This window comes from Copadichromis virginalis, linkage group LG7 (genome assembly GCF_057382275.1).
Source record: "Copadichromis virginalis isolate Kocher_CV1m ecotype Utaka linkage group LG7, C_Virginalis_male_GT1.1, whole genome shotgun sequence".
Taxonomy (NCBI): Eukaryota; Metazoa; Chordata; class Actinopteri; order Cichliformes; family Cichlidae; genus Copadichromis; species Copadichromis virginalis.
In genome coordinates, this window is record NC_140624.1 from 66,995,258 (window position 1) to 67,017,757 (window position 22,500).

Consider the following 22,500-nt stretch of genomic DNA (forward strand, 5'->3'; position numbering starts at 1 on the left):
TTATAAAGTTATACAAATGTACAATAACAAAGCAGGCTGAAACTTACAAATTTAATGAGAAAAGGGGTTTTTCAATTCAATGAGCAATGCCAGAAATTCCATAAAAAGTGCTAACATCCCAGAACAGCTACAAGAGCAGCGAGCAGTTCTTTAGGAGGCCTCGAACATCTTCTTCCTGTCAGCCTTGTCCTCAATGTTCTTACGCCAGTCGCCCACCGCCTCTGCAGGCTGCAGGAAAAACAGTGACAGTCAGAGACAGTCAAGACTTTCTAGCCTCCTAAATGAATCTTAAATTAAAATATTAAATGCAAACACTCACCTCCTCTTTCACCTCCTTCTTGACCTGCTTCAGGTTGGCCCTGAGGTCCATGTTAACTGTGTGTTTGGAGCCCAGCAGAGCTTTCAGCATGGCATCGGCGGTCATGCGCACTTTCTTCAGAGCGGGCTTCTTCACTCCAGCCAGGTCGACCACTTTGATTTTCAGGTCCTCAATCTACGAGCGACCAAGCAGTTTAAAGGTGAAACCAAGTCGAAAGCAGAGCAGTGCGGACGCATTTAGAACCAGCGGCGAAACGCTGAAAACGCTTTACATTTTGCATGCACCCTACATCGGTGTTTTATCTGTAATGTGAGTTTATCACATTAGCAGTGCAGGAGGGGCTCTGCTTATGAAAACTAAACTGCTACTGCTACTCAGACAATGATATTTCTAGAATGTCTGATTTATTTATTGATTTATTTTAATTTGCTGATTACACAAATATCTCCGGCTCTGTGAAGAATTTGCAACAACTTTTGAACCTGATCAACTTGATCAGGACTCAGAAATTAAAAAAAGCTTAACATAAATTAATTATCACTAAATTTGAAAAACAGACAATTCAAAGTATTATGTATAAAATAAATCAAATTTAGATACTTAAATAAAATGTTAAGATAGAGTGAAATTAAATTCCTTGGTGTGACAATAAATGACAAAATTTGCTGGAAATTAAATATACAATATATTTTGTTGTTACTTTATTATCCATATTTAAATGTTAAAAATAAAACAGTCTAATCAATAATCATTATTAATGAGAAAAAAATTATCTCTCATGCATCTAAATTGTAGGAAATATCAAGAATAAAGAATAAAGCAGACATCATGCACAAAGAGAAAGGATTTGTGCTCATCCAGATAACTTCAGGATTTAACCTTGGTGCTCAGTATTACTTTCACTTCTTCCTGGGGAACATCACCATGGTAACTTACACTGCAGATCTAACCCGCTCTGTAGGAGGTAATGTTCTAGATTTGAGACTAATAGGTATGAAATAACCACAGATCAGTCAATTCTAAGGAAAATAACATGATTTCTGAAAGACCCTTGAAATATGGAAAGAAATGTGGATTCTCATGTGCAACAATTTATGATACTAATATGGGACATCTATTTATATTTGTTGAAATTATATCAAATTTGTATGTAGATCAAGCACAGAGTTCAATTTGTTCTTTATATGTCGTCTCTATTGACTCCCAGAACATTAAACAGCTGCAGCTGAACAGATAAAAACTAAAATTGTCTTGACTCAGCTTCAAATAGGCTTTTAATACAGTAGCCCTACTCCAATCTTACCAACCTGATTATTACAGTGAACCTTTGTACTTGATGCTTTAACTCTTGTGCAAATCTTGTGTAAGAAAGAAGGTGAAAGAACAACCTGCCTTCCTGTTTTGTTTACAACTATATCACACTGAGTGATTTCAAGGTTAACACGTTCTGTGGATGTGAAAAGCTGCCAGTCTGTTCTGCAGAGCAGGTGGAAGTGTACCTCTTTATCAGCCTTGCCCACTTTGATCTCCAGGTCGTACCTCTCTTCATCAAGTTTGTCGATGAGGGCGTGCAACTTTTTGCAGGTTTCCTGAGCGAACAGACACATCCAATGTTTTGTTACTTAGGACTCATCTTTAGTGAGGATATTATAGTTACAAATATCCTCACTAAATGAATATTATAAATAAGAGCTGACAAGAATTCGGAAATCCTCAAATAAAAGAACCATTGTCTGCATGAAATAATGATAAAGGGAATATTCAGAATGATTTCCATTCAGCAGCTTTCAGTTGAGCTTTGACTCTCACCATGAGAGTTGCCTGGTCTCCACTCAGCGCAGGAGGGGGGCAATTCTCTGCCATGTAGGTCTGCTTAGAGGCTGCAATTTCCTTTTTCTCCTTTTCAATCCAGTTCGCCGCGATCTGCAGCATCAAACTCTGCAGGACAAAAGAAAAGTCAAGAAGTCAGTAGTAATGAACCGTTGAGTGCGAAAGTGAAACCTGAATACTTTAAAATGTTCAGCAGAAACACCTTTGGCTGTATAGAGGTCTATGGGAAACTAGTCTTTGAGTCAGTTGACCTGTGACCTCAGAAAACACTTTGCTGTTGAGTTTATGGCTTATCTGTTACTTTTAACACTTGGAGTTCATTTTGTCAATTTTGTCATTTTGTCAATCGTCATTAGTATGTGGAAAGATAATAAAGTAGGGTTGGGTTCCTGATATATTGGCCTATATTTGCCAGTATGTGAGTATAATGACAGATAAATGAAAATTAAAAAATAAAATAACAAAGAGACAGGACACAAAAAACTATGCAAACAATGTTGCATAGTCTGTCCACCAGAGGGCGCTGTGTAATTAAATGTTGACAACAGGTGCTTGGAAGACCAGAAACTCCACCAGCTGATCTGAGCTGAGTTGGGGAGCGCACAAAGGACTGATCTACAGTTTGCTGTGACAATAAAGAAAGATTACTACAGCTGCATTGTCATATTATCTTACTAGCTCATAAATAACTACACATAAGCATTAGGTAACCCCATTTGCTTAATGTGGTTGACGTTACAGTATCAACATCCATCTTTTATTTACAGTCGATACAGAGAACATGCCAACTTTCTTTTTAAAGTAATAAAACCGTTCAAAGCTCAGAAAGACTGCCGACGACATACCTTCAGATGATGCCTGCGGCTTGAAGTCATCTTTTTTCTGTGAGGAGTGAACACAACAGTCTCTGTCACAACTGTAACAGCAGTAATTCAAACAGCTGTACAAACACAGCTAGAAAGAAAATGACATGAAGTTTTTAAAGTTTTCCCTCCTAATTTTCTTCTTTGCACTTTCATTTCTGATCATTTTCTTTCTTTAGTCTGTTTGACCTTTCCTCATACTTTTTCCCTGTTTTAGTAATTCCTCTAATTTTCTCCTTTATTTATTTCCTTCTTTCTGTTCTTTCCTGTATTTTCATTTTCATTTTCTCCTCATTTTGTTCTCTTTTCTGCTTTTGTTATTTCTTCTTTTTAAATTCCTCCCTTTTTCTAAATCCTCTTCTTTTTCTGTTTTTCCTTCTTTTTTGTCAATTTTTGTCTTCCTTTCCATTTTTTCCATCCTCCTTTTTCTTCTTTTGCCCTCTCCTTCCTTCTTTTCCTCTATTAACGTTTACTTCCTACGTAAGATCCATAGTAATCTTATGTTCTTAACTTTAAGTCTTAACTCAGCATTTTCATTTGATCCAGTGAAGTCCAGTAAAATACTTGCTCCACTAAAATCACTGATATATGATGAAGAGACAGCACTTACTCAGACATGTTTACGGTTTCTGTTCTTCACAATCTGTTTGGAGAAAGAAACAGAAGAAAAACTCATCAGGTTGGAAACATATGAGACACCTTATTTGTATGAAATATGATCTATTCAGCCAGTTGATGAGCAGCTGAGTGATGACAGAGCTAACTTTGGGGTTGGGGTCAAATGTGGCCACTGACGCCTGCGATAAGCTCCTTTACAGGGGTTCATAACTAAATATCCTTGGGGAGTTAACACTTCAATTCCTTTCCCAGAGAAGAATCTTTCCAACAGAATGTGCTGCGGCAGCAGCTTTGCGGCCAACACCAGCGGGTAAACACACCCCAAAAACAAGGCAGCTGGTCCCAGAGTCAAGTTTCAGAATATATATTTAATGAGAATAACGCACAGGTTTAGTTTTCCAGCTGAAATATGACACAAAGAAGCTAATTTAAGGCAAGAAGGTTTATAGTTTTAGGCTATAAAACTTCTAAAACTGTAAAACAAAAAGAAGAACTTTTATATTTGTGCAGTCCACAAATCAAACCGTAAAACACTCAGAATCAGCTCCATGCTTTACCAATCAATATACTTAAAAAAAAAAAAAGTAACAAATAATTACATTTTGTGATGCTTATAGCAGAGTGACTTCACAGCTTGAGAAATGTTTAACAGTGGAGCACAAATTCCCTAAACAGTCAAAAAGGAAACTAATATCCATCATAACACCTCATTTTTTTCCATGTTTTTTCCTTCCGTCCTTCAGGACATGTAAAGATCCTGATCTTTAAAACTCAGTCAACAACAAAATACAATAAAATGTACTTTGATTTTACTTTTAATGCTTCATAAATAGTTTTTACAGAGAAACATACAGAAAAAGAACAGATATTCCCAAACATAAATCTGTAAGACGCATCGCAGTAACAACTGTTCTGATTATTTTAGGAAAGAAAAGTAAACTTGTTCCATAAAATGCTTTCCAGTAATTTCAGCAACAGAAAACTCTTAAACTAACCTTGAAATCAGTAGAAATATCCCAGCTTTGTTTTTGCTTTTTTCTAAAAGAAATTAAACATCTAAAAAAATAAACCTAATGAAATAACTAAATAAAGAATGACTTCTGCAGATTGCGTTCATACATCTAAATGTTATCAAAACTTTCCAAAACTGCCAAATGTTCCCAAAATGTAGAAATCTTCATAGAAAGTCAAAATCAAATGAGAGCATCGTTCAGTCTCTGCAGCGCTGCTCAAACACACAACGCTCAGATCGCCCTGGTTCATGTTTCCCTTCAGTTATTAACAAACCCCAGAGGTCAGGACTTTCATCACCTTAGCGCTTTCCCCCAAAAGATTCCACATAGCAGTGGTTTCATATCCGTTTACCAGCTCTGTACAGACATGCAGAGAGAGGAGGAGGAGGAGGAGGAAGATAGGGAAACTGGTCTCACCTACGACGAGACGGAAAGTCCAGGAGGAGGGCAGCAGTGGCCAGTGGCAGTGGGAAGAAATCATCCCAGGGGTGTATATATACGAGGTATCAGATATGGATATGGTGCTCCTGTTTATGGAAATGCAGAATCCTCAGACCAATCGGTCAGCAAGATCCTGAAATATCATCAACCCCTTCCAACTTCACCCCATAAATCAGCGTTTATTGAGGAGGAGCCTGGTTTCATTTTAGGACTTTGCTGGGTGCCACCGGGATGCTATAAAAGGGAGGAAGAGAAGGATGATGATGATTCACATTTGATATGAAACTATCAGAGTGCAAATATTTCACTGGGTGATCATGGGACTGCTGGAAATAGAGGGACAGTAAAAACATTTTTGGCTTGTTATTGAACTCAAGATGCTCAAATCCAAAAAGTTGGTAAGAAGTTGTGACAAAACAAACTTTTCAGGCTGGTTTTCACTTTTGAGTCATTGATTAAAGGATGATTTTTCTCTTTTTAACATCACTACAAGCAGTCAACACCCCTTGGTTTCATTGTGTTCCTTTAAAGATTTACAGGTCCAACATGATTGCTTAAATGTGTCAAACCTCTCAGGATTCAAGGAGAAAGGTCTGAAAATGCATTGAATTCATTCTTGTGAGTAATTTACATCAAAATGTAACTGTATCTATATCTATGTGATAGTCAAGAAGTCACTTTGTCTTCTGGAGTCCTAAAGTGTCAGACCTGGGTGTGCCAACATTGGAAACATGAGCATTTTATCACTAATTAGAAGGAACATTTCTCACAAAGCACACAACCTTTGAAGCTGGCATGAACTTAAATCCCAGCATCTCCATGTTGTCACCTTCATCTCCACAGCTGCCTGACTCGTCTGAACGCAGGACGGGGCTAAAGCCTGGTTTTCCCGGTAATGACAAAAAATAAACAATTCAATTTAATCCTCAATGGACCAAAATAAAGATGCAAACATTGCTAATGTGGGATGATATCTCTTGTTTGAGCTTACCTTCATGTAACTTCCGAAGATGGATCACGTGAAACCACTTCCTAAAAGCCAGAAGGGATGTGTTTTCGTCTAAAAACTAAGTTTCTAATGGATAATTTAACTTTTAAGTTGTGAAAAGCTGATCTGGGATTGTACCGGCGATCAAACTGAACGCTGCGATGAATGAAGAGCGCTGGACCAAGCGGAGGTGGCTTCCACAGCTTCAAATAATCAAACAAACAGGAAAACTTTGATATAACTTTTAAACATTGCTCCAAACAAAGTGCTTAACAAGCTCACATTTCTGCAGACTATAAATACCACATTAATGACTTGCTGGCCTGCTTACTGTTTCATATTGGACCTCTTATCTGAGCTATGGCTCTGCCTTCAGAAAGGCTTCCAGATCTTTCTCTGGCTGCAGAAGGGCCATGTTGATCAAGTTACGTGTCTTAGATTGAGATGGAGGTTGTTTTTTTCTTGGATGACATAAAATCGCATCAAAGCATTTTACCTTCGCTATTTTTGACCATTTATAAACGATGGACACAGCTGCCAGGAGGGGAAGCTTCAAGCTGAGCATTTTCACCATCACTGGAGACATTATAAAAGATGCTGGTGGGACATAGCAAACACATCATTCTTCAGTCTCAGTGCTTTGGTGCATTCTTAGAAGCTCTCTTTTTTGACCTAGAAACTTTAAGGGCACACAGCGCTCCATGCTGAGATTTGCCCATTTTTACTTGCTTCCACAGCCAGCATGCACCTCTCTTGTTTAGCCTGGTTAAATCTCAGTACTTAATCACTACTTTGTTTTGGTTTAGGAGCAGTTGGAATCATGCAGTGGTAAATGAAACTTGTACTTTACGTCACATGTGCAGACACATATGTAAAGAAAAAAACAATACAGCATTCTCTGATTGTAGTTTTAGAGTTTTAATAAATATTGTAAATTAACAATATATTTAGTAACTAATGCTCAAAAATGTAGTGGAGCTGTGAGACTGACCAAATTCTACAAAGAGCCTTTTAGGAAATCAAATAAAAGCATAAAAAAAACTGGATTGCTTTGTTTGTTAAATTTTCACTGGCGATCACCTCAGGCCCACGAACGAATGTAAAGGAGTCTGCAGAGCCAAAAGCGTTCAGCAGATCAGACTATAGTCTTATAAGCTGACAGCTGAGGAGGAAGGTGCTGACGGGTCTGAGCGATGCACAGATGATGAAGAGTCATGCTGGGAATGCAGCATTAAGGGGCAACGTATGGGCTCAGGTTTACGGTCCCGTCACAGAGTCCAGTAGGTGTTTTCTATGAAAACACACGACCTACAACTCGAGCTTCAGGAACGCTCCATACCTCCGGTGTGACTTTAGAAACTCAAGTGAAGCGTGCTGCCTTTCCTCACTATGTGAAAGTATTAATAACTATATGTTTATGTTTACACGCAGTTTGATACATGCTCCTGATGCTTGTAGTAGTTTGCTCGGAGTCATCCACCATCTGTGTTCATGTGGCCTCCTGCAGGGATGGTTTGCAGTTAGATTTACTGCCTGTCATTAAGGCTTTCCCAGTGTTAAAATACCATGCATCTATCTAAAGGCATCTCGCAACCAGAGAAAACTGCTGACAGCGATAACATTTGGAAAGTGTGAACAGTTTATTGCTCTTTGTTTCTACTTCAATTTTACAAGTTAGATTTACTAAATCACTGATTGGGCAAAACAGATGTAACAATTTTTCATGCGATATATACAAAAAAAATTTTTATTAATACACATAAGCCAAAGCCAGATGCCAGGTCATCCTCTTCAGCATATAACTGCAGTGTGTTAGCTGCACACTAAAAAGCCTTGTCCCAATGGGAAGAAAAACCAAACCAAAAAATAAAAAATAAATCACTACGTTGGTGATAAAAATGCTTTTTTAAATCAGTTTCTTTCTTTAGAATAACTTTAGACTTTCAGGCTCAGGCAGGTGATGCTTGGTTTATACTTCTTGTGGCAGTGATGAGAGAGCTGGACGGGAGCGATTAATGATGCCAGCATTCTGCTCACACCCCTAGAAGGAGACAAGCCCAATGCTTAGGCTGGACCGGAAAACTCACTCAGCAGGTGTGTTTGGTCTGGTGTCATTTTCCTTCAACTCACTCACCTCCAGCCTGACCTCCTTTTAAACCCCCTTTCTGTCCCTTCAGATTGGACATGTCGGTCCGTGCTGGCTGCCGACAAGATAAAGGACCGGACACAAAGAACAGTACAAGTGCTGCCAAAAACTCGCCAACACTGGGAGGTAAAAACAACTCCACCTCACTGATAAAACCACACAATCCTAAAGGTAAATGAGCTTTCTGGGCATGTGGTCATCCAACAGTGTGCAAGATGCTCTGGTTACAACGCACCGAGGTGCATTTCTCACTTTTGACTGTAATTTAAAATTGCCACCTGATAAGTGCAACGTAACACTTTAGCACCACAGCTTGTCACAGTAATTTTTGGAGGAGCTGAAGTATGTGACATTGAGAGCAGCTGATTTCACTAATTAACACGTTTGATTCAGAGAGGAAGAGCTAATCGGTGCGATCGGCTGCTGCTGCGTTGGACTGGAACTCAAACCTGCAGGTTGGACTGCATTACGCTCCACAGATGTACCACGAGCAATGCAGATGCGTGATTAGTGCATGCAGTGTTTCAACTCAGTTTTTATTCGCCATCTAGTGGACATAGTTTATAATCTTCCCAATGCACACAGAGTGGGCCAGTCCAAAACAAGGATGACATATAGTATTTCACATTAATGACAATATCGACGCTCATTCTAAACCTGTGGAGAAACTGGCACAGGTAAAAAATAAAGGAGGGCCTTTGTTTTACTTGATTCTTATTCTCATACTTAAAAAGACACATGAAATGCCAATAAGTGCTTAAATTATATGGAAATTTGCAGAAACAGATGAATGTTGTCTTTTGCAACACTAGTGCCTCAAGAGAGGCATTTTAAAGATGGACAAAACTTACAATTCCTGCGTTTTAATCATGGATGGAACCACGGCAGGTTTCAGTCATCTTTGGGGTAGAGTTGGACTTCATGTTGGCTACATCCATCTTTTACATACAGAGTGATCACAGACTGCAGCCTCCCATAAATTAGCATTGGACACTACTGAACCTTGGTTTTTAATGACACTACAATTAATAGCTGTTATTCCCCTCTTGTTACAATATATACATGCATACAATCCATATCATCTTTGTCAGAATCCATTGGATTCTACCAACGCTGAACATGGATGACAATCTTTCATCAAGACAGTATCTGTTATGTTAAAACAAGCCCTCAGATTCTCATCCATCTCTTACCTCTAAGTCCTGAAGACACTTATTCATGTTCAGGCCTCTGAGTATGACAGAGATTATGGTTCCCTTCCTGAAGGTGAGAAGAAGGATGTACTGTGAGCAGCACTTTTCTATGGGTTACTGCAGGTCAGCATGGAGGAGACTGTAAATGCTCCTCTCCTTGTCTGTTCTCTCGTTTCTAATTCTGGCTGGTGTGAATCTAAGTGGAGAGGCAGCTGTTATCTGAGGATATGATGCAGCCGTCAGCAGAGGTCAAATATAACCTGCGGTAACACTGAGCAGTGAGATGCCAAATGCACAAGACATTGTTGTCAAGTGGAGGAGAAAAGTGGATTAATAAAATCCAATCTCCAAGTGTAACCGTGAAACAAAACGACAGGAGAAACCTACACAGTGGTGTGAAAGAGAAATTTTCCACAGGATTCTTTTTAGTCCTGTGAAAAACTAAATCCACCCTTACTCCTTCATTAGGAAATAAGAGAGTACTTATCAGCCAGGTGCTGTTAGTTAAATGCACTTGATTAACTGATCATCACCAACTATCTGCACCTCTGCAAAAGCAGAAGTTTGGCAGTTTGCAGGTGTGGAGCTTTCAGGTGTGTGTTAACACAATAACACAATCATGTCAGGAGTGGACATGCCAGCAAATTCACCCCAAGGTCAGAAACTGTGAAAAAAAAAAACCCTAGAGGTCCAGCTCAGTCTCTGCAGGCCTCAGTTAACATGTTAAATGTCAAAGTTTATGGCTTGTTTGGAAAGGTTGCTGGGAGGAAGCCTCTTCTCTCGAAAAAGACTCAAGACTTCTGGAGCAAAACAGGACCAAAGTGGAGATGCTTGGTCATAAAGCACAGCAGCACATTTGGAGAAAACCAAACACAGCATATCAACTATTCACACAGAGGGGGATTTATGTTTGTCTACCTTTTTACCCTGTAAAGACCAGTGGGCCAAACTTTCCACACAATAATGTGAAAGACTGGGAATATGGCTAAAATAACAAGGAGTCCAATGCATTATTAGTTATGTCTAAATAAAAGCTTTCTGGAGGGAGTGAATCAAGCATTTTTCATTGAACTAGTGACTCTGAAGCTTTCTTTCTTTCTGTCTTTTTCCTAATTGCTCCATCGAAGGAGTAAAATTATTGCAGTTTTCATACACGGGGTCTTCTGCTCTGTGATCATACTCTAAGTATCACAGTGTTTTGCTTCCTGCTGCCAGGAGTGACAGACATGAGAGGATGGATTTAAGCTGTGAAATCTGGTAACGATTTAACAAAATGCCACACGTGTCTGTACAGGACTGGGACCACCTGCACCTCCAGGTTTCAGCTGAAAGTTGAAACCAGTACTCCCAGTGGCATCTGCATGACTAACCTTTTATTTGTTTATTTTACTACCATCAAACTACATGAAGACTTTTAAATTTATGGATATTTTTGACTTCAGCGTACCTTTGTGGAAAAGCATGCTGTGTCACATCTAAGTGATCGAATCTGCAAAGAAAGGAAAGAAAATCAAGTGATTTGGGGGGAAAAAAGCTTAAAATCTAAAAATAGTAAAATGCGATTTAAACGCTCACCTTTTCTGCTCTGTGGAAAATAAGCCAGACTTCTTCATTTATGACAAAAACATTTAGGATTCAGGTTTTGGAAGTCAGCTAATTAAATATATGCAGTTATTACTCACCTTCTAAATATTACTATTTCAGCTTTTTCCACAAGCAAGCCAACGGCTTTAAGCATCATAATTCAATGTTGTTTCTTCCATAAATTCAAATTAGGCAACTTTTTATAAAACATCACATTACTATCATTTTTAAAGTGTACAGGTAAAAAATAGCTCAGTTAGTATCTTAGTGCAATAAAATAGTTAAATAAAATTAACCTCCAGTGTTTTACAAACTCAGGAAAACTGGGAACAAGATGAGCATGAAGCTTTTCTAGTTAATGTGACAGCAAAAAGACGGTAAAAGTACATCACATCTTGTTTTAGAAACATGAAGTGATTTAGTACTGTTACAGTTCTCCAACGTAGGAAGCACAATTATTCCTCTACACTGGCCTTGTGCCTTATTTGATCCATTATAGGCTGTCAGGCAAATGCAAGCCTTCTCAAATTAGTTATTTCCCACAGGCTCTATAAGAACTATGGATAAAGACATCGCAATGTTACAAACCAGCTCCCAAAGTCCAGTTTTTGATGGCTCGCCCTCCTATCTTTTTAAAACCAGACGTCACAACTGAGGGATGCGATTAAGAAACCATTTTTATACTGCTGTCCACTGACGGGGTCCATAACTTTCATAAAGAGCATAATGTTACTTTAAACATGAGCAACTGAGCCCCCAGTCTCATTAGCAAAGGTCTGGAGGGGGTTCGCAACCTGTTTAAGGCGCTTCACATGGAAGCTACATGTGGGGGGGGGGTCTTCAAATATTTGCACTTGCAGACAACAATCAACTGTTACATTCACAAAGCAACTAGGCAAAATAATAAATGGATGAAATTAATTAATAAATGAAAGTGTATTACAGGAAACATGTTGGCAGACAGAATAAGAGATGTAACTTGTGGGTCTGACAAGTTTCCAGACTAGTTTTAGGTTATAATGAATGAAACTTTAGGTCCATTTTATAAATTATCTCATTATAAGAGACAGAAAAGATAATTGTCCAGAATATGCTCATTGGCCACATCAGTGTCAGTTATCAGACTGACAACCAGCTTCCCAACAGGACTTTACAAACCACTAAGTGATGTAATGGTGTCTGTCCATCTTTTGATATTTACAGTTTATGGTAACAGGTCATGTCAGAGATCTAATGGTTCTTGGACAGCAAAGTGGCACGAAACACTTGACTAGACGTTCTACAATCTACATCAAACAAGGGAGAAGTGAAGGATTGACCAAATGAATGTGTGTAAAGAGCATGTTGTAGTGTTTCATTTATTCATGCTGGGCCAGTTAGAATATGGGTCATGATTTATTTGCAAAATATGCGTCCATTGCATTTGGATTTTAACCTCAGACACTAACTAGAGTTTCAGGAAACGTACATCGTAGGCACATTAGTAAAAGCAAAAGGAGAAAAAAGTAGAATTGATTTATCTGACACATACTAACTGTAACACAGTACAAATATATCACAGTACAGTTTCAATACAGGCTAAAGCATGAAGGAAGCTTAGTGACGAGTATAATTCAAAGTGAGATATCCAAAAACTACAACCATGCTTCACTGGCATCAGTGCATATCACAGATTCCCTACATTTCACTGCACCTTAACACAAGCCTTGAATTAAAGTAAAGGCCATTTATCACATACTGTACCAAAACAGAAGCTTAGTAAGCACCATAATATTCCACCAAACATATGCCTTTAGATTATGTTTACTAAGATCAGGATCTACAGATCAAGTAAAATGAATTAGAAATGCATCACTTTGGATTAAAACCCTTCAGTTAACAAAGACAGTAAACCCAATTTCTGTCCTGAAAGTCACCCTCGTATTTAGCTATCAAACATCTTCTTCCTATCAGACTTGTCTTCAATGTTCTTACGCCAGTCTCCCACATCACGCAGCTGCTTGTCCTGCAAACACAGACGATGCTCTGTTAGTCCAGACTGAAATCAGATGCAAAAAGGCTGCCAATCAAGAAAAAAACTATTTGTTTTGATGGTTTTTCTGCCCTCTAGTGGCCAGAAAATGGATTGTTACAGTTTCTGAGGATTAAGTCCTCCTCAATGTTGAGAAGAAACTCTACCTCCTAAACCAGGGGTCTCAAATCTGCAGCTCCAGAGCCACATGTGGAGCTACTGTAGATGCCTCCCTGTGGACACCTTAGTATTGTAGGTCTTAGTATTGTTAATTAAGACCTGCTGTGCTGTAGAGCCCAGTGAGGAACTCTGTGATCCTGTTTCGCTGAGTGTAATTCTAATTTGACTGTGCTGGCACTCAATCCTTTAGCCTAAATGTGGGCTAATAGTCACAACAGCACGAAGGCAGCAAAAATACTAATGCTCTAGCTTCAACCAGTGGGTAAAGTAGGCACACTCCTCTTTTTTTCTGTCTGTGGAGTTACTTCTCATCGCTGATAAGGACTTAGACCTCACAGGTATCTGTGATTTTATTGAGTGAGGACCAAATGAACCAGGTAGCTGCTCACCTCCTCTTTCACCTCCTTCTTGACCTGCTTCAGATTGGCCCTCAGGTCCATGTTGACAGTGTGTTTGGAGCCCAACAGAGCTTTGAGCATGGCGTCAGCAGACATGCGCACTTTCTTCAGCCGGGGTCTCTTGAACTTTCCTCTCAAATCCACAATCTTGATATTGAGGTCCCTGACCTGAAGGAGGATTCTGAGGATTACTGACCTGACAGATTAAATAATCAATCATGAAGCAAACAGCAGTGACATGCAGGGTGTTTGGTGCTGAATTCATCACCAAGTACCGCTAGCTTTAAAACAGTGTTGTTGGGTAATTAAAATGCTGACAGAAAAGCTACAGGAAGGAATAAGGATGTGAAATATTTCCAGTTAATGTTGCTATACAATTCACGGCAACTGCAGACCTCACAAGAAGGTTTGTTGTGTCTTCCATCAAAGTCTCAAGAGTGTGGAGGAGAAGTCAGAAAATGGTCAGTTACTCAATGAAAGCCTGACAAGCATCAGCCTAGCAGCAAGATCAGTATCTGCTCCTTTGAGGAGTAGCGGGCAGAGGACACAGGGAGGAGCCCTAAAAGGTGACGACTGCATGTGCATGTTTCTGGCCTGTGTACACAGAGCAGTGCCACCCAGATGGACTGCAGAGCCAGCATGCATGTACAAGCAAATGTGACTGCATAATATTATATTTGAAGTAAGCAGTTTTGTAATGTACTTATTCCTTAGTGTCAGACCAAAATCCAAAAGATAGGGAAGCTTCTAACATGAAAATAACCAAACAGCAACGGAAAATGACTGAAAAGGTTAAAAAAAACTTCAGGTATGTGATACTTGTTCCAAATACTTTTTTGGTCTTTTTTTGTTTTAAGGTGATCAGGAGAAAATACAAGAATTCATTTGGTTGATATTAAAATATAGCTTCCTATGTTTGTTGCAGTTTATACAGATATACATATACAGATACAGTATCTCTACTCGGTGCAAATAAAGACAAAAGGCCAACCTGGTGCAATGAAAAGTGTCTCACCTCATTCAGCACCATGTTCAGTTTGAACTCTATGCCGTATCGCTCATCTTCACTGATGATGATCTGCTCATGAAGCTTCTGGCACAGTTCCTAAAGTCAACATAGTGATAAAAGTTTTTTCTTTTTTAGATGCTTCCAATTTCAAAAACCCACATAAGAAATAAAATGCAATATGAAACGTGTCAAAAGCATAATTGTTTGAAACAGTGCAGTTTCTTCTCACCAACAGCTCGTCCCTGGAGTACGGCAGCTCAACAGGAGGACATTTATCTGCCAAAAACGTCTCTCTCTCTTTGGCCTTCACATTCGCTTCAGCGTCCAACAAATTACCTGCCACCACGAGCATGCAACCCTGAGGAGATTACATCATCACCCCATGTCAGGTAAGAGGAAGCACAGGCAAGCAGATGGGCATGTGTGAGGTATTTTGCTCTGTTAAGCTTATCAGTTAAAGTTAATCTTACCTTCAGGGTGTGCTTACGCCTCGCAGACAGCCTTTTCCTGCAGACGGAAACACAAATTATAATTGATGGAAGTAATGTATATTTGTGATGATCAATTTTATTGCAACCATAAAGATCGGTTTAATCCATTCCCAAAGGAAATAGTAATATATGTGGGTCACTGATGTGACATCAATGTTTCATTGTCAAAGCAAAATGTCTGTTAAAATTAATTTCCTAAACGACATGTAGGTATTTTGATTTCTTTAAAAAAATCTTTAAGGTTTTATACATTTTCAGTGCATTGAAATAAGTGAGCAGCTTTATTTTGACTGTTGCAAGGTTACAAAATGCAAAGCAACAAAGTCAGTAAACAAACTCCAAAAGAGCCGGGCAATCACGAGGGAGAAGACACACGGGACTGACAGGAAACTATTATTTCTACTAGTACTATTTCTACACAAAAAGATAATCAGGGTAGACACAGGAGGGTGACAGGATGCAGTTGAAGATGACCAGTGACAAAGGGGCAGGAGGTGGAAGTAAAACTGAATACAAAACACAGAAGATTAAGGTATTAAAATACAAAATTGGACAATTGGGAAATGAAAAACAATTATAATGAAAGGAAAGGACAGACAGAGGATGTCAAGTCAGAGGGAAATAAAGCAGGGATTAATTAAAGTCTAGAAATACACAGTAACTAGAACTACACAGAGTACCAAAGATAAATGAAAATCAAAGATGAAATAAACAAAACTAAGAGCTTTTAATATTAAACAAGAATTAAAAACTTTGGAACCATCCAGGGATCGTGGAAAACATATGCATGTCTCATTAGTGACCCATAAATAATTTAATAATAAAGTAATCAGTGCAGTTATGATGAATGCAAGCTAAATGTCACACACTGAATAAAAACAAAACCAAACAGTCCTTGTGAGGGAACCGCTTGTTCCTTTGCACACTGGCTGGTTACACAAACAGGGGAAATAAACTTACATGATTTACAGAAAATAGTAAAGTTTTTACTCACTCAGTGGCCATGTTTGCTGGATGATCCCGAGGTTACCTGACAAACACATAACAAGAGTTAATGCTTTTTATTGGAATCAATTTAGATACAAATATACAAATATATACATTTTAATGTCCCTGCCAGCAAAATGGTGACAGGGACACAATAAAAAGCAAAACTAGAGAAAAACATAAGTCACAAAGGATAAGGAGAGAACAGTGGTCTGGAGCCACCACCTGTTAAACCATCACCTGTCTGGGTGTTATCTTTCATATTTATACCACAAGGTTTAGGATTGTGTTCATGGGAATTTTTGACCATTTTCCCCAAGCACATTTCTGAGGTCAGACACTGACGCTGGCTCACACTCTGCTCTAATTCATCCCAAAGGGCTTCTGTCGGGTTGAGGTCAGGACTCTGTGCAGGCCTGTCAAGGTCTTCCACACCAAACTCTCTCATCCAATTCTTTATGGACCTTGCTTTGTGCACTGGTGAGCAGTCATGTTGAAACAAAAGCTGTTCCCACAAAGCTGGTAGCATAAAATTGTCCAAAATGTCTAAGGGATTGACCCAAACGCCTGAAAAACACTCCCACACCCTAATCCCTCCTGTACCAAACTTTACACTTGCCACAATGCAGTCAGACAAGTACTGTTGTCCTGGCAACTGCCAAATCCAGACCAGTCCATCAGATTGCCAGACAGAGAAGCATGGCTTATGGAGATCACATCTCTACTGCTCTAAAGTCCAGTGATGGTGCACTATACACCACTGCTTTCAGCACTTTGCACTAACCTTAGTCATGTAAGGCTTGGATGCAGCTGCTCGGTCATAGAAACCCATTCCATGAATCTCTCTACACACTTGAGCTAATCTGAAGACCACATAAAGTTTGGAGCTCTGTAGTGATTTAACTCTGCAGACAGTTAGGTAGATGAGTAGAAGCACCTATGGTAGAGGTTGGCAACTTGTGGCTCCCTCACGAGCCACAGGTTACAATTAGGGTGAACGGTAATCCTGTTACTATTCATACTGGATGTAGTAATACTTAATGTATCCTCTCCCAGTTACATCTGCAAATCTGTCACCTGCGTGTGCTGCTCTTTTTCTCACGTTCTTTGGTAGGAGGAGCTAAAATGGCTCTTTTGATGTTGGAGGTTATGGACACCTGACCTAAAGTATTAATTCTCACCAGGGTCTTGAGTTATCATGATCACCAATCTGAATGTCCACGGGATAACAACTATACTCCAAGCCTTTTAGACTGAGGCGTAACTTACCAAAGATAACCCAAGCAAATACAACATGAAGTTTTTAAATGATGATTTCTTTTATTAAAGGGAAAGAAAGCTATCCAAACCGCTTTTATGACATTAACATCTTCCCATTCAAGTATTATACACAAACGCTGTGTATCAGCATAAACACCTCATACCAACTTTCATTTTTCAGGGGCTGATTATTTAGAGACCTTTTAGTCACCGAGTGGACCACGAACTCCTCTTTATACTAAAGTAAAGTCGATTTAAATAAATGTGAGGTAATCTGTCCAACAGCTGAAACCTGGCCTACACTGCATCATGCAACAGGATAATAAGCAAAGATAATAAGGAAATAATCAAGGTGCTGCAAATTTGCAGCCAATTTTCAGATGTCAGTCTGATTGACAGGACATTCAGAGAGCTGTGCATGTAATGAGTGGGCCAGAATTCTTTTCTGCTGACGGGTGGAGGAACGCTTCCTTTAGTCAGGCTGCCCGCAGCTGTCCACTGTTTGCTTTATAAAGAATTGAGGGTGAACAAGGAAAAGCAATAACCCACATTTTTATTTCAGTATTAAACCACATCATGTCTCCGTTCTCTGACGCTGTCCTGCACCCACATTCACCTATCTCATATTTCATGTTTGGACCGTGTGAATTCTATCTTAAGACATCATGTTAATTCCAGGAAATTTCATGGAACGGCACTTTGTAACCCAGGACGTGTTAATGCCTTAAAGGAACCATGCCGCTATTTCTAGCAGCACAGCTCAAGGGATACAGGTCCAGCACTGCGAAGGGAAACATTTCAACAACTGTGGATTGCCATGACATTTGGCTTGTTGTCTTGTGCCTGTGCTTTCAGCGCCACGAGCAGGTCAGATTTTTACTTCACTGTAGCATGCAATAAAAAATGAATTTGCATAGATTTTGGAACAGATTACTACAATGCTAAATCAATGTTATGTTAACTAACTAAAAGCCAGTGTTATAACATTGTTATAAGGGTCACAGTGTTATAAAAAGCATATAATACCAGCGCCACACCTCTAAAATAACCTGAACAGACGTGTACTTTTGGTGTGATGTTAACAGAACATGCTAATATTAGCATGATAATAAGATAATGACCTTTACAACGCCCAGCATATGATATAAAGAACATTGAGGAGTTCATGACTATCCTTCCACTTCACACACTCTCTATAAAAAGACAACTACTTTCTCCTTTGCTTCTAAAAGATTATCCCTACCAGAAGTGTATCATGTAGCATGCTTTATAACATCCACCCACGTCTTCTTCTGTTTGTCCAAAGTTGGATATCACATCTTAAGCAAGGGTATTCTAGACATCCCTCTCCCCTGCAACATTTTTGGTCCCTCCTGGGCAACCTTGAGCCATTCCCAGGATAGATGAGACATGTGATACCCCCAGCTCAGGGTCTACCCTGGGGTCTCCTCCCAGCCGGACATGTCTGTAAAACCTCCAAAGGAAGGCACCAAACCACCACATCTGACGTCATTTGGATGTCCTTTTGACACAAAGGAGCAGATGTCAAAGCAACCCAAGTTCCAGGGCTGAGCTCTTGTAGCTGTCTCATTCTTTTTCATTTGTCACTAACTAGAGCTTATAACCATGGGTGAGAGTTGGAGCACAGATCTGCCTTTAAAGCAAACGTTGATTGCTTTACAAGTCAAGCTTTTCACTATAATAAGCCTGTCAAACTCCTGCATTTCATCTAACTCCAAATGAGTCAGCCTTCCCATCAGACACTCTACATTGCCATCACTTACAAGCAAGACCTCAAGATATTAAAACATCTTAACAGCAACCCAGCCCCAGAGGGAGCAATCTGCAGTTTCAGGAGAGAACCAAGGTTTCAGACTTGGAGATGCTGACTTTAACACTTGGCTACAAGATGTCGCAGTGGGTGCTAAAGATTGGGGCCTGATAAAGCCAACAGAACACGTCAAGTGGAAAAAGCAGAGCACGATGCCATGTCTCCATACTTGACATGCTACTCACACCAAGGCCCAAACCTTTAAGCCTTTACTGTCTGAGAATACAGATAGTTGTCTGAACTGTAAACAACCCCAAATTTTAGGGTTATTTTGTCCATTTACAAGCCACACCTAAGACATAATCTGTCAATTAAGATGCTGCATAAGCTTCACTTCTGGAAATGTACCTTCTCCCTTTATTATCATCACAGATAATGGTACATAGCTAGAAAACAGTTGCTTAGGCGTGTCTGTGGATGGCAGTATCAGTCTGTCAGCCCATATATTCAGTTATTCTGGCTTTTCTTCCAATGTGACATCCCTGCTTAGTAATCACTCATCTTATCAACAACTTCAATAACTTTGTTGAGCCTCTGAATTTTCATCTAGCCCAACCATTAGGTACTTGGAAGTTCATGACATGTAAAACTACTGACATTTCCATAGTATCAGCTGGAGTTTTTGTTTTGTTTGCAAATAGATCCAAACTCCAGGCAAACAAAATGCAAACTATCTGCAGGGTTAGATATCAGTGGACGGGTAAACCAACCCTTCAAGTACCAGCCACACGACACTTGTAGACATCCTCAGAAGTTAGACGGTCACTGCCTGAGCTGCTTGTAATGTTTAGGAGATGTGATGGAGGAGAGGATTAAGACTATTTCTGGAGCCACAGCTGTTCTTGACGTCTTCATTGTACAGGGGGAAAAAAGAGGGACAGCAGGCTCGCCTTAAAAGAAAAGACGAGTGACAAACACTGCAGGCATCCTAACGCACATAACTGACCAGGAACACATGGTCGTCATCTGTAAGCCAATAAGAAGCCGGTGAGGGGGGTATCGCCGGGTATTTTAAGACACTCAGAACTCCGAGGGCACAACAGCATGTTGCTCTAGAGATAAAATCATATTTGTAGGGGCCTTGATTTTTAAGTGTGTGTGCGTGTGTGAGTATCATGAGCAGGATTGTCTCTGAAGGAGCAGGAGGATTCACAGTAACCCAATACTGCAGAACATCCCTCAGACAGCCAAGACACTAGAGCATATCACAAAAATAGCGTGCCGCTGCCCTCAGACACACACTGCTTCACTCTTACAAAAATAAAAACAAGAAGATACAGGATACATTTCCATCCAATGCAAAATCCTGAATTGAATCTGCTGTAATAGCATGTGTGTTAGAGAAAAGACTCAAAAGTGTTCAAAAAGCCTAAATGAAGCTTGTCTCAAACACTTGTAGAAGAGCATCAATAGATGAATGATGACTTCAACAGCGGCTAAAACAGAAAAACAGTTGGAAAGTATTTTTAAAAACGAGCCAAAACACAAACGACATGTGGAATAAAATATTTTTCTAGCTTTGTGGTCGGGCTTATTCTGCACAAACATAGTTTCAGGTACTATGTTTCCCTTTAAGTCTCATCCATGCATTTCCATTTGAGTGTCCCAAACAGCTGAAAACTCCAGATAAAGACATTGATGTGAAGCTAGCTTTGAAATGAAGTTGATAAAATGAAGTTTTGTTGTTTCTTAAAACATTTGAAGATTACATTTTCCTCAAAAAATAATATTTCTACAAAATATAGACATGGGTACAACAAAAACAATATGACTTAAAGTTATATTTAAAATACACAATCTGTTGTTCAGAGAAGTCCAGAAAAAGAACCAAAAACCAAGCCATAGTGGGCTTTAATGCTTTAACGCGTGTGGAAAAAACAGGCTAAATTTGATAAGCAGGGATTAAACTGAAGTGTAAAATGTGAAGTCAGGTCCCTGAAGATTAGACCCAGTTTTCTTCTGCTGTCCCCCCGCTTCCCTCAGTGCTGACAGGAGGATAAACACTGGCAGATCGACTTTCAGGTTAATGCCTTGTAGTGGTGTCATCTTTCAGCATGCCACATCACCACGCCATACATCACCGTACGCCAATGCAGCAGAGCGAGCACACGTCCAGACGGAAAACTACTCTTTCAAACTTTGAAATCCTAAAAATATGTCAAGTAATTACATGTAACTCCACACAAACATTAACTACAGAGTGAGGAAATCACTCCACTGTCAACATTCGATATAATGGTGACTTCCAAAAGACGTAAAACCTCCAAGAACCTTTTATGGTCACTACAAACTTATCAAACTGACACCATCTTTAAATAGTTGGCCAGGCGCCAACAACATCCTCCCATCAATGACAGCAAATATCAAATATTCGCCTCTGAGATCAAAGCTTCAACCTTCCACAGAGACATTTACGTCTGCACTCCCAAGACGAGACAAATCATCTACAGCTGCAACCAACCAAAATGTGATCAACTAAAATAAAAGAGGAAAAGAGAGAAATCTTACTTTAACCAGGCCGAGCTGTTAGAGTCACGGAGACACAGACAGAGTCGCAGGCAGACCAAGTGTTAAGAAGGTATATATTGCAATCTCCATGGCCTTCTAAATCCTGCACTTTCTCGTTATGGAAGTGGATTACTGGTCAAACCAATGAGCTGGCAAGGTCATGAAATACAGTACACTGTCATCTGCCCCCTTCCACGGCTTGCCTCATTATAAATAACCCGCCCTTTAACATTGTAATCTGTATTATCTTGAGCCATCAAGTCTCTGACAGGCAGAATTCAAGGAAGAAATGAAACCACAGAGATATTTTATGAATCCCACTTAACACTTATATAAATACTTTGCTGACAAATGATGAGTTGAGATAGAGCAGGAAAACACACACTGCTAACTTTAACTCGTTGGCTATGGAGAAGCTTTTTTTTTTTCATTTTAATATTTGAAAACAGGAGGAAGAGGAACTCACAGTGTGCTGCTGCAGAGATGAGCTTTGGAGGTGACTTGGTTAAATAAGAGAACGTTAGCATCCTATAAAACATTAATAAACAGTGTAACTCACATTTTAGATTATTTTAAACCTGGGATAAAATGTGGTGATAATTTAAAAAGAACTAAAACAACTTTAGAAAAACATTTGATAAAGAACACTTACCTGTGACGTGTCCCTGAGTGAAGACAGTCGAACACCCTTTTTCTACTGATGGCCCAAAGAGTGCGACCACAATTAAAAAGTTGTCATATTTTCAAAGAAAATTCAAAATTAGTTTCAAAATTTCAAAGAAGTTTCTCAGAACTTAGATTTTTTTTTAAATACTTGCATTGCCCGTGCT

At 39.4% G+C, this 22,500-nt stretch overlaps 2 protein-coding genes across 3 annotated transcripts; both read right to left on the reverse strand.

Annotated features, from left to right (window-relative positions):
* Positions 1–37: 37 nt before the first annotated feature.
* Positions 38–5,093, reverse strand: LOC146706666 (troponin I, fast skeletal muscle-like). The gene is made up of 7 exons (XM_085464875.1): positions 5,061–5,093; positions 3,623–3,655; positions 2,995–3,031; positions 2,129–2,257; positions 1,819–1,908; positions 320–493; positions 38–228 (listed from the first exon to the last, which is right to left on the reverse strand). Exons 2-7 carry the CDS (start codon positions 3,628–3,630, stop codon positions 151–153), a joined length of 516 nt encoding a protein of 171 aa, XP_085321001.1. The 5' UTR covers positions 3,631–3,655; positions 5,061–5,093; the 3' UTR covers positions 38–150.
* Positions 3,623–21,755, reverse strand: LOC146706667 (troponin I, fast skeletal muscle-like). Of its 2 annotated transcripts, XM_085464873.1 has the most exons (13): positions 21,671–21,755; positions 16,079–16,114; positions 15,064–15,100; positions 14,823–14,951; positions 14,600–14,689; positions 13,576–13,752; positions 10,859–13,000; positions 9,412–9,478; positions 6,211–6,275; positions 6,076–6,116; positions 5,867–5,964; positions 5,061–5,318; positions 3,623–3,655 (listed from the first exon to the last, which is right to left on the reverse strand). In XM_085464873.1, exons 2-7 carry the CDS (start codon positions 16,087–16,089, stop codon positions 12,920–12,922), a joined length of 525 nt encoding a protein of 174 aa, XP_085320999.1. In that variant the 5' UTR covers positions 16,090–16,114; positions 21,671–21,755; the 3' UTR covers positions 3,623–3,655; positions 5,061–5,318; positions 5,867–5,964; positions 6,076–6,116; positions 6,211–6,275; positions 9,412–9,478; positions 10,859–12,919. The 2 variants fall into 2 exon arrangements, with proteins under 2 accessions (XP_085320999.1, XP_085320998.1); XM_085464872.1 differs by having other exon boundaries at positions 6,076–6,275.
* Between the last annotated feature and the right edge of the window lie 745 nt (positions 21,756–22,500).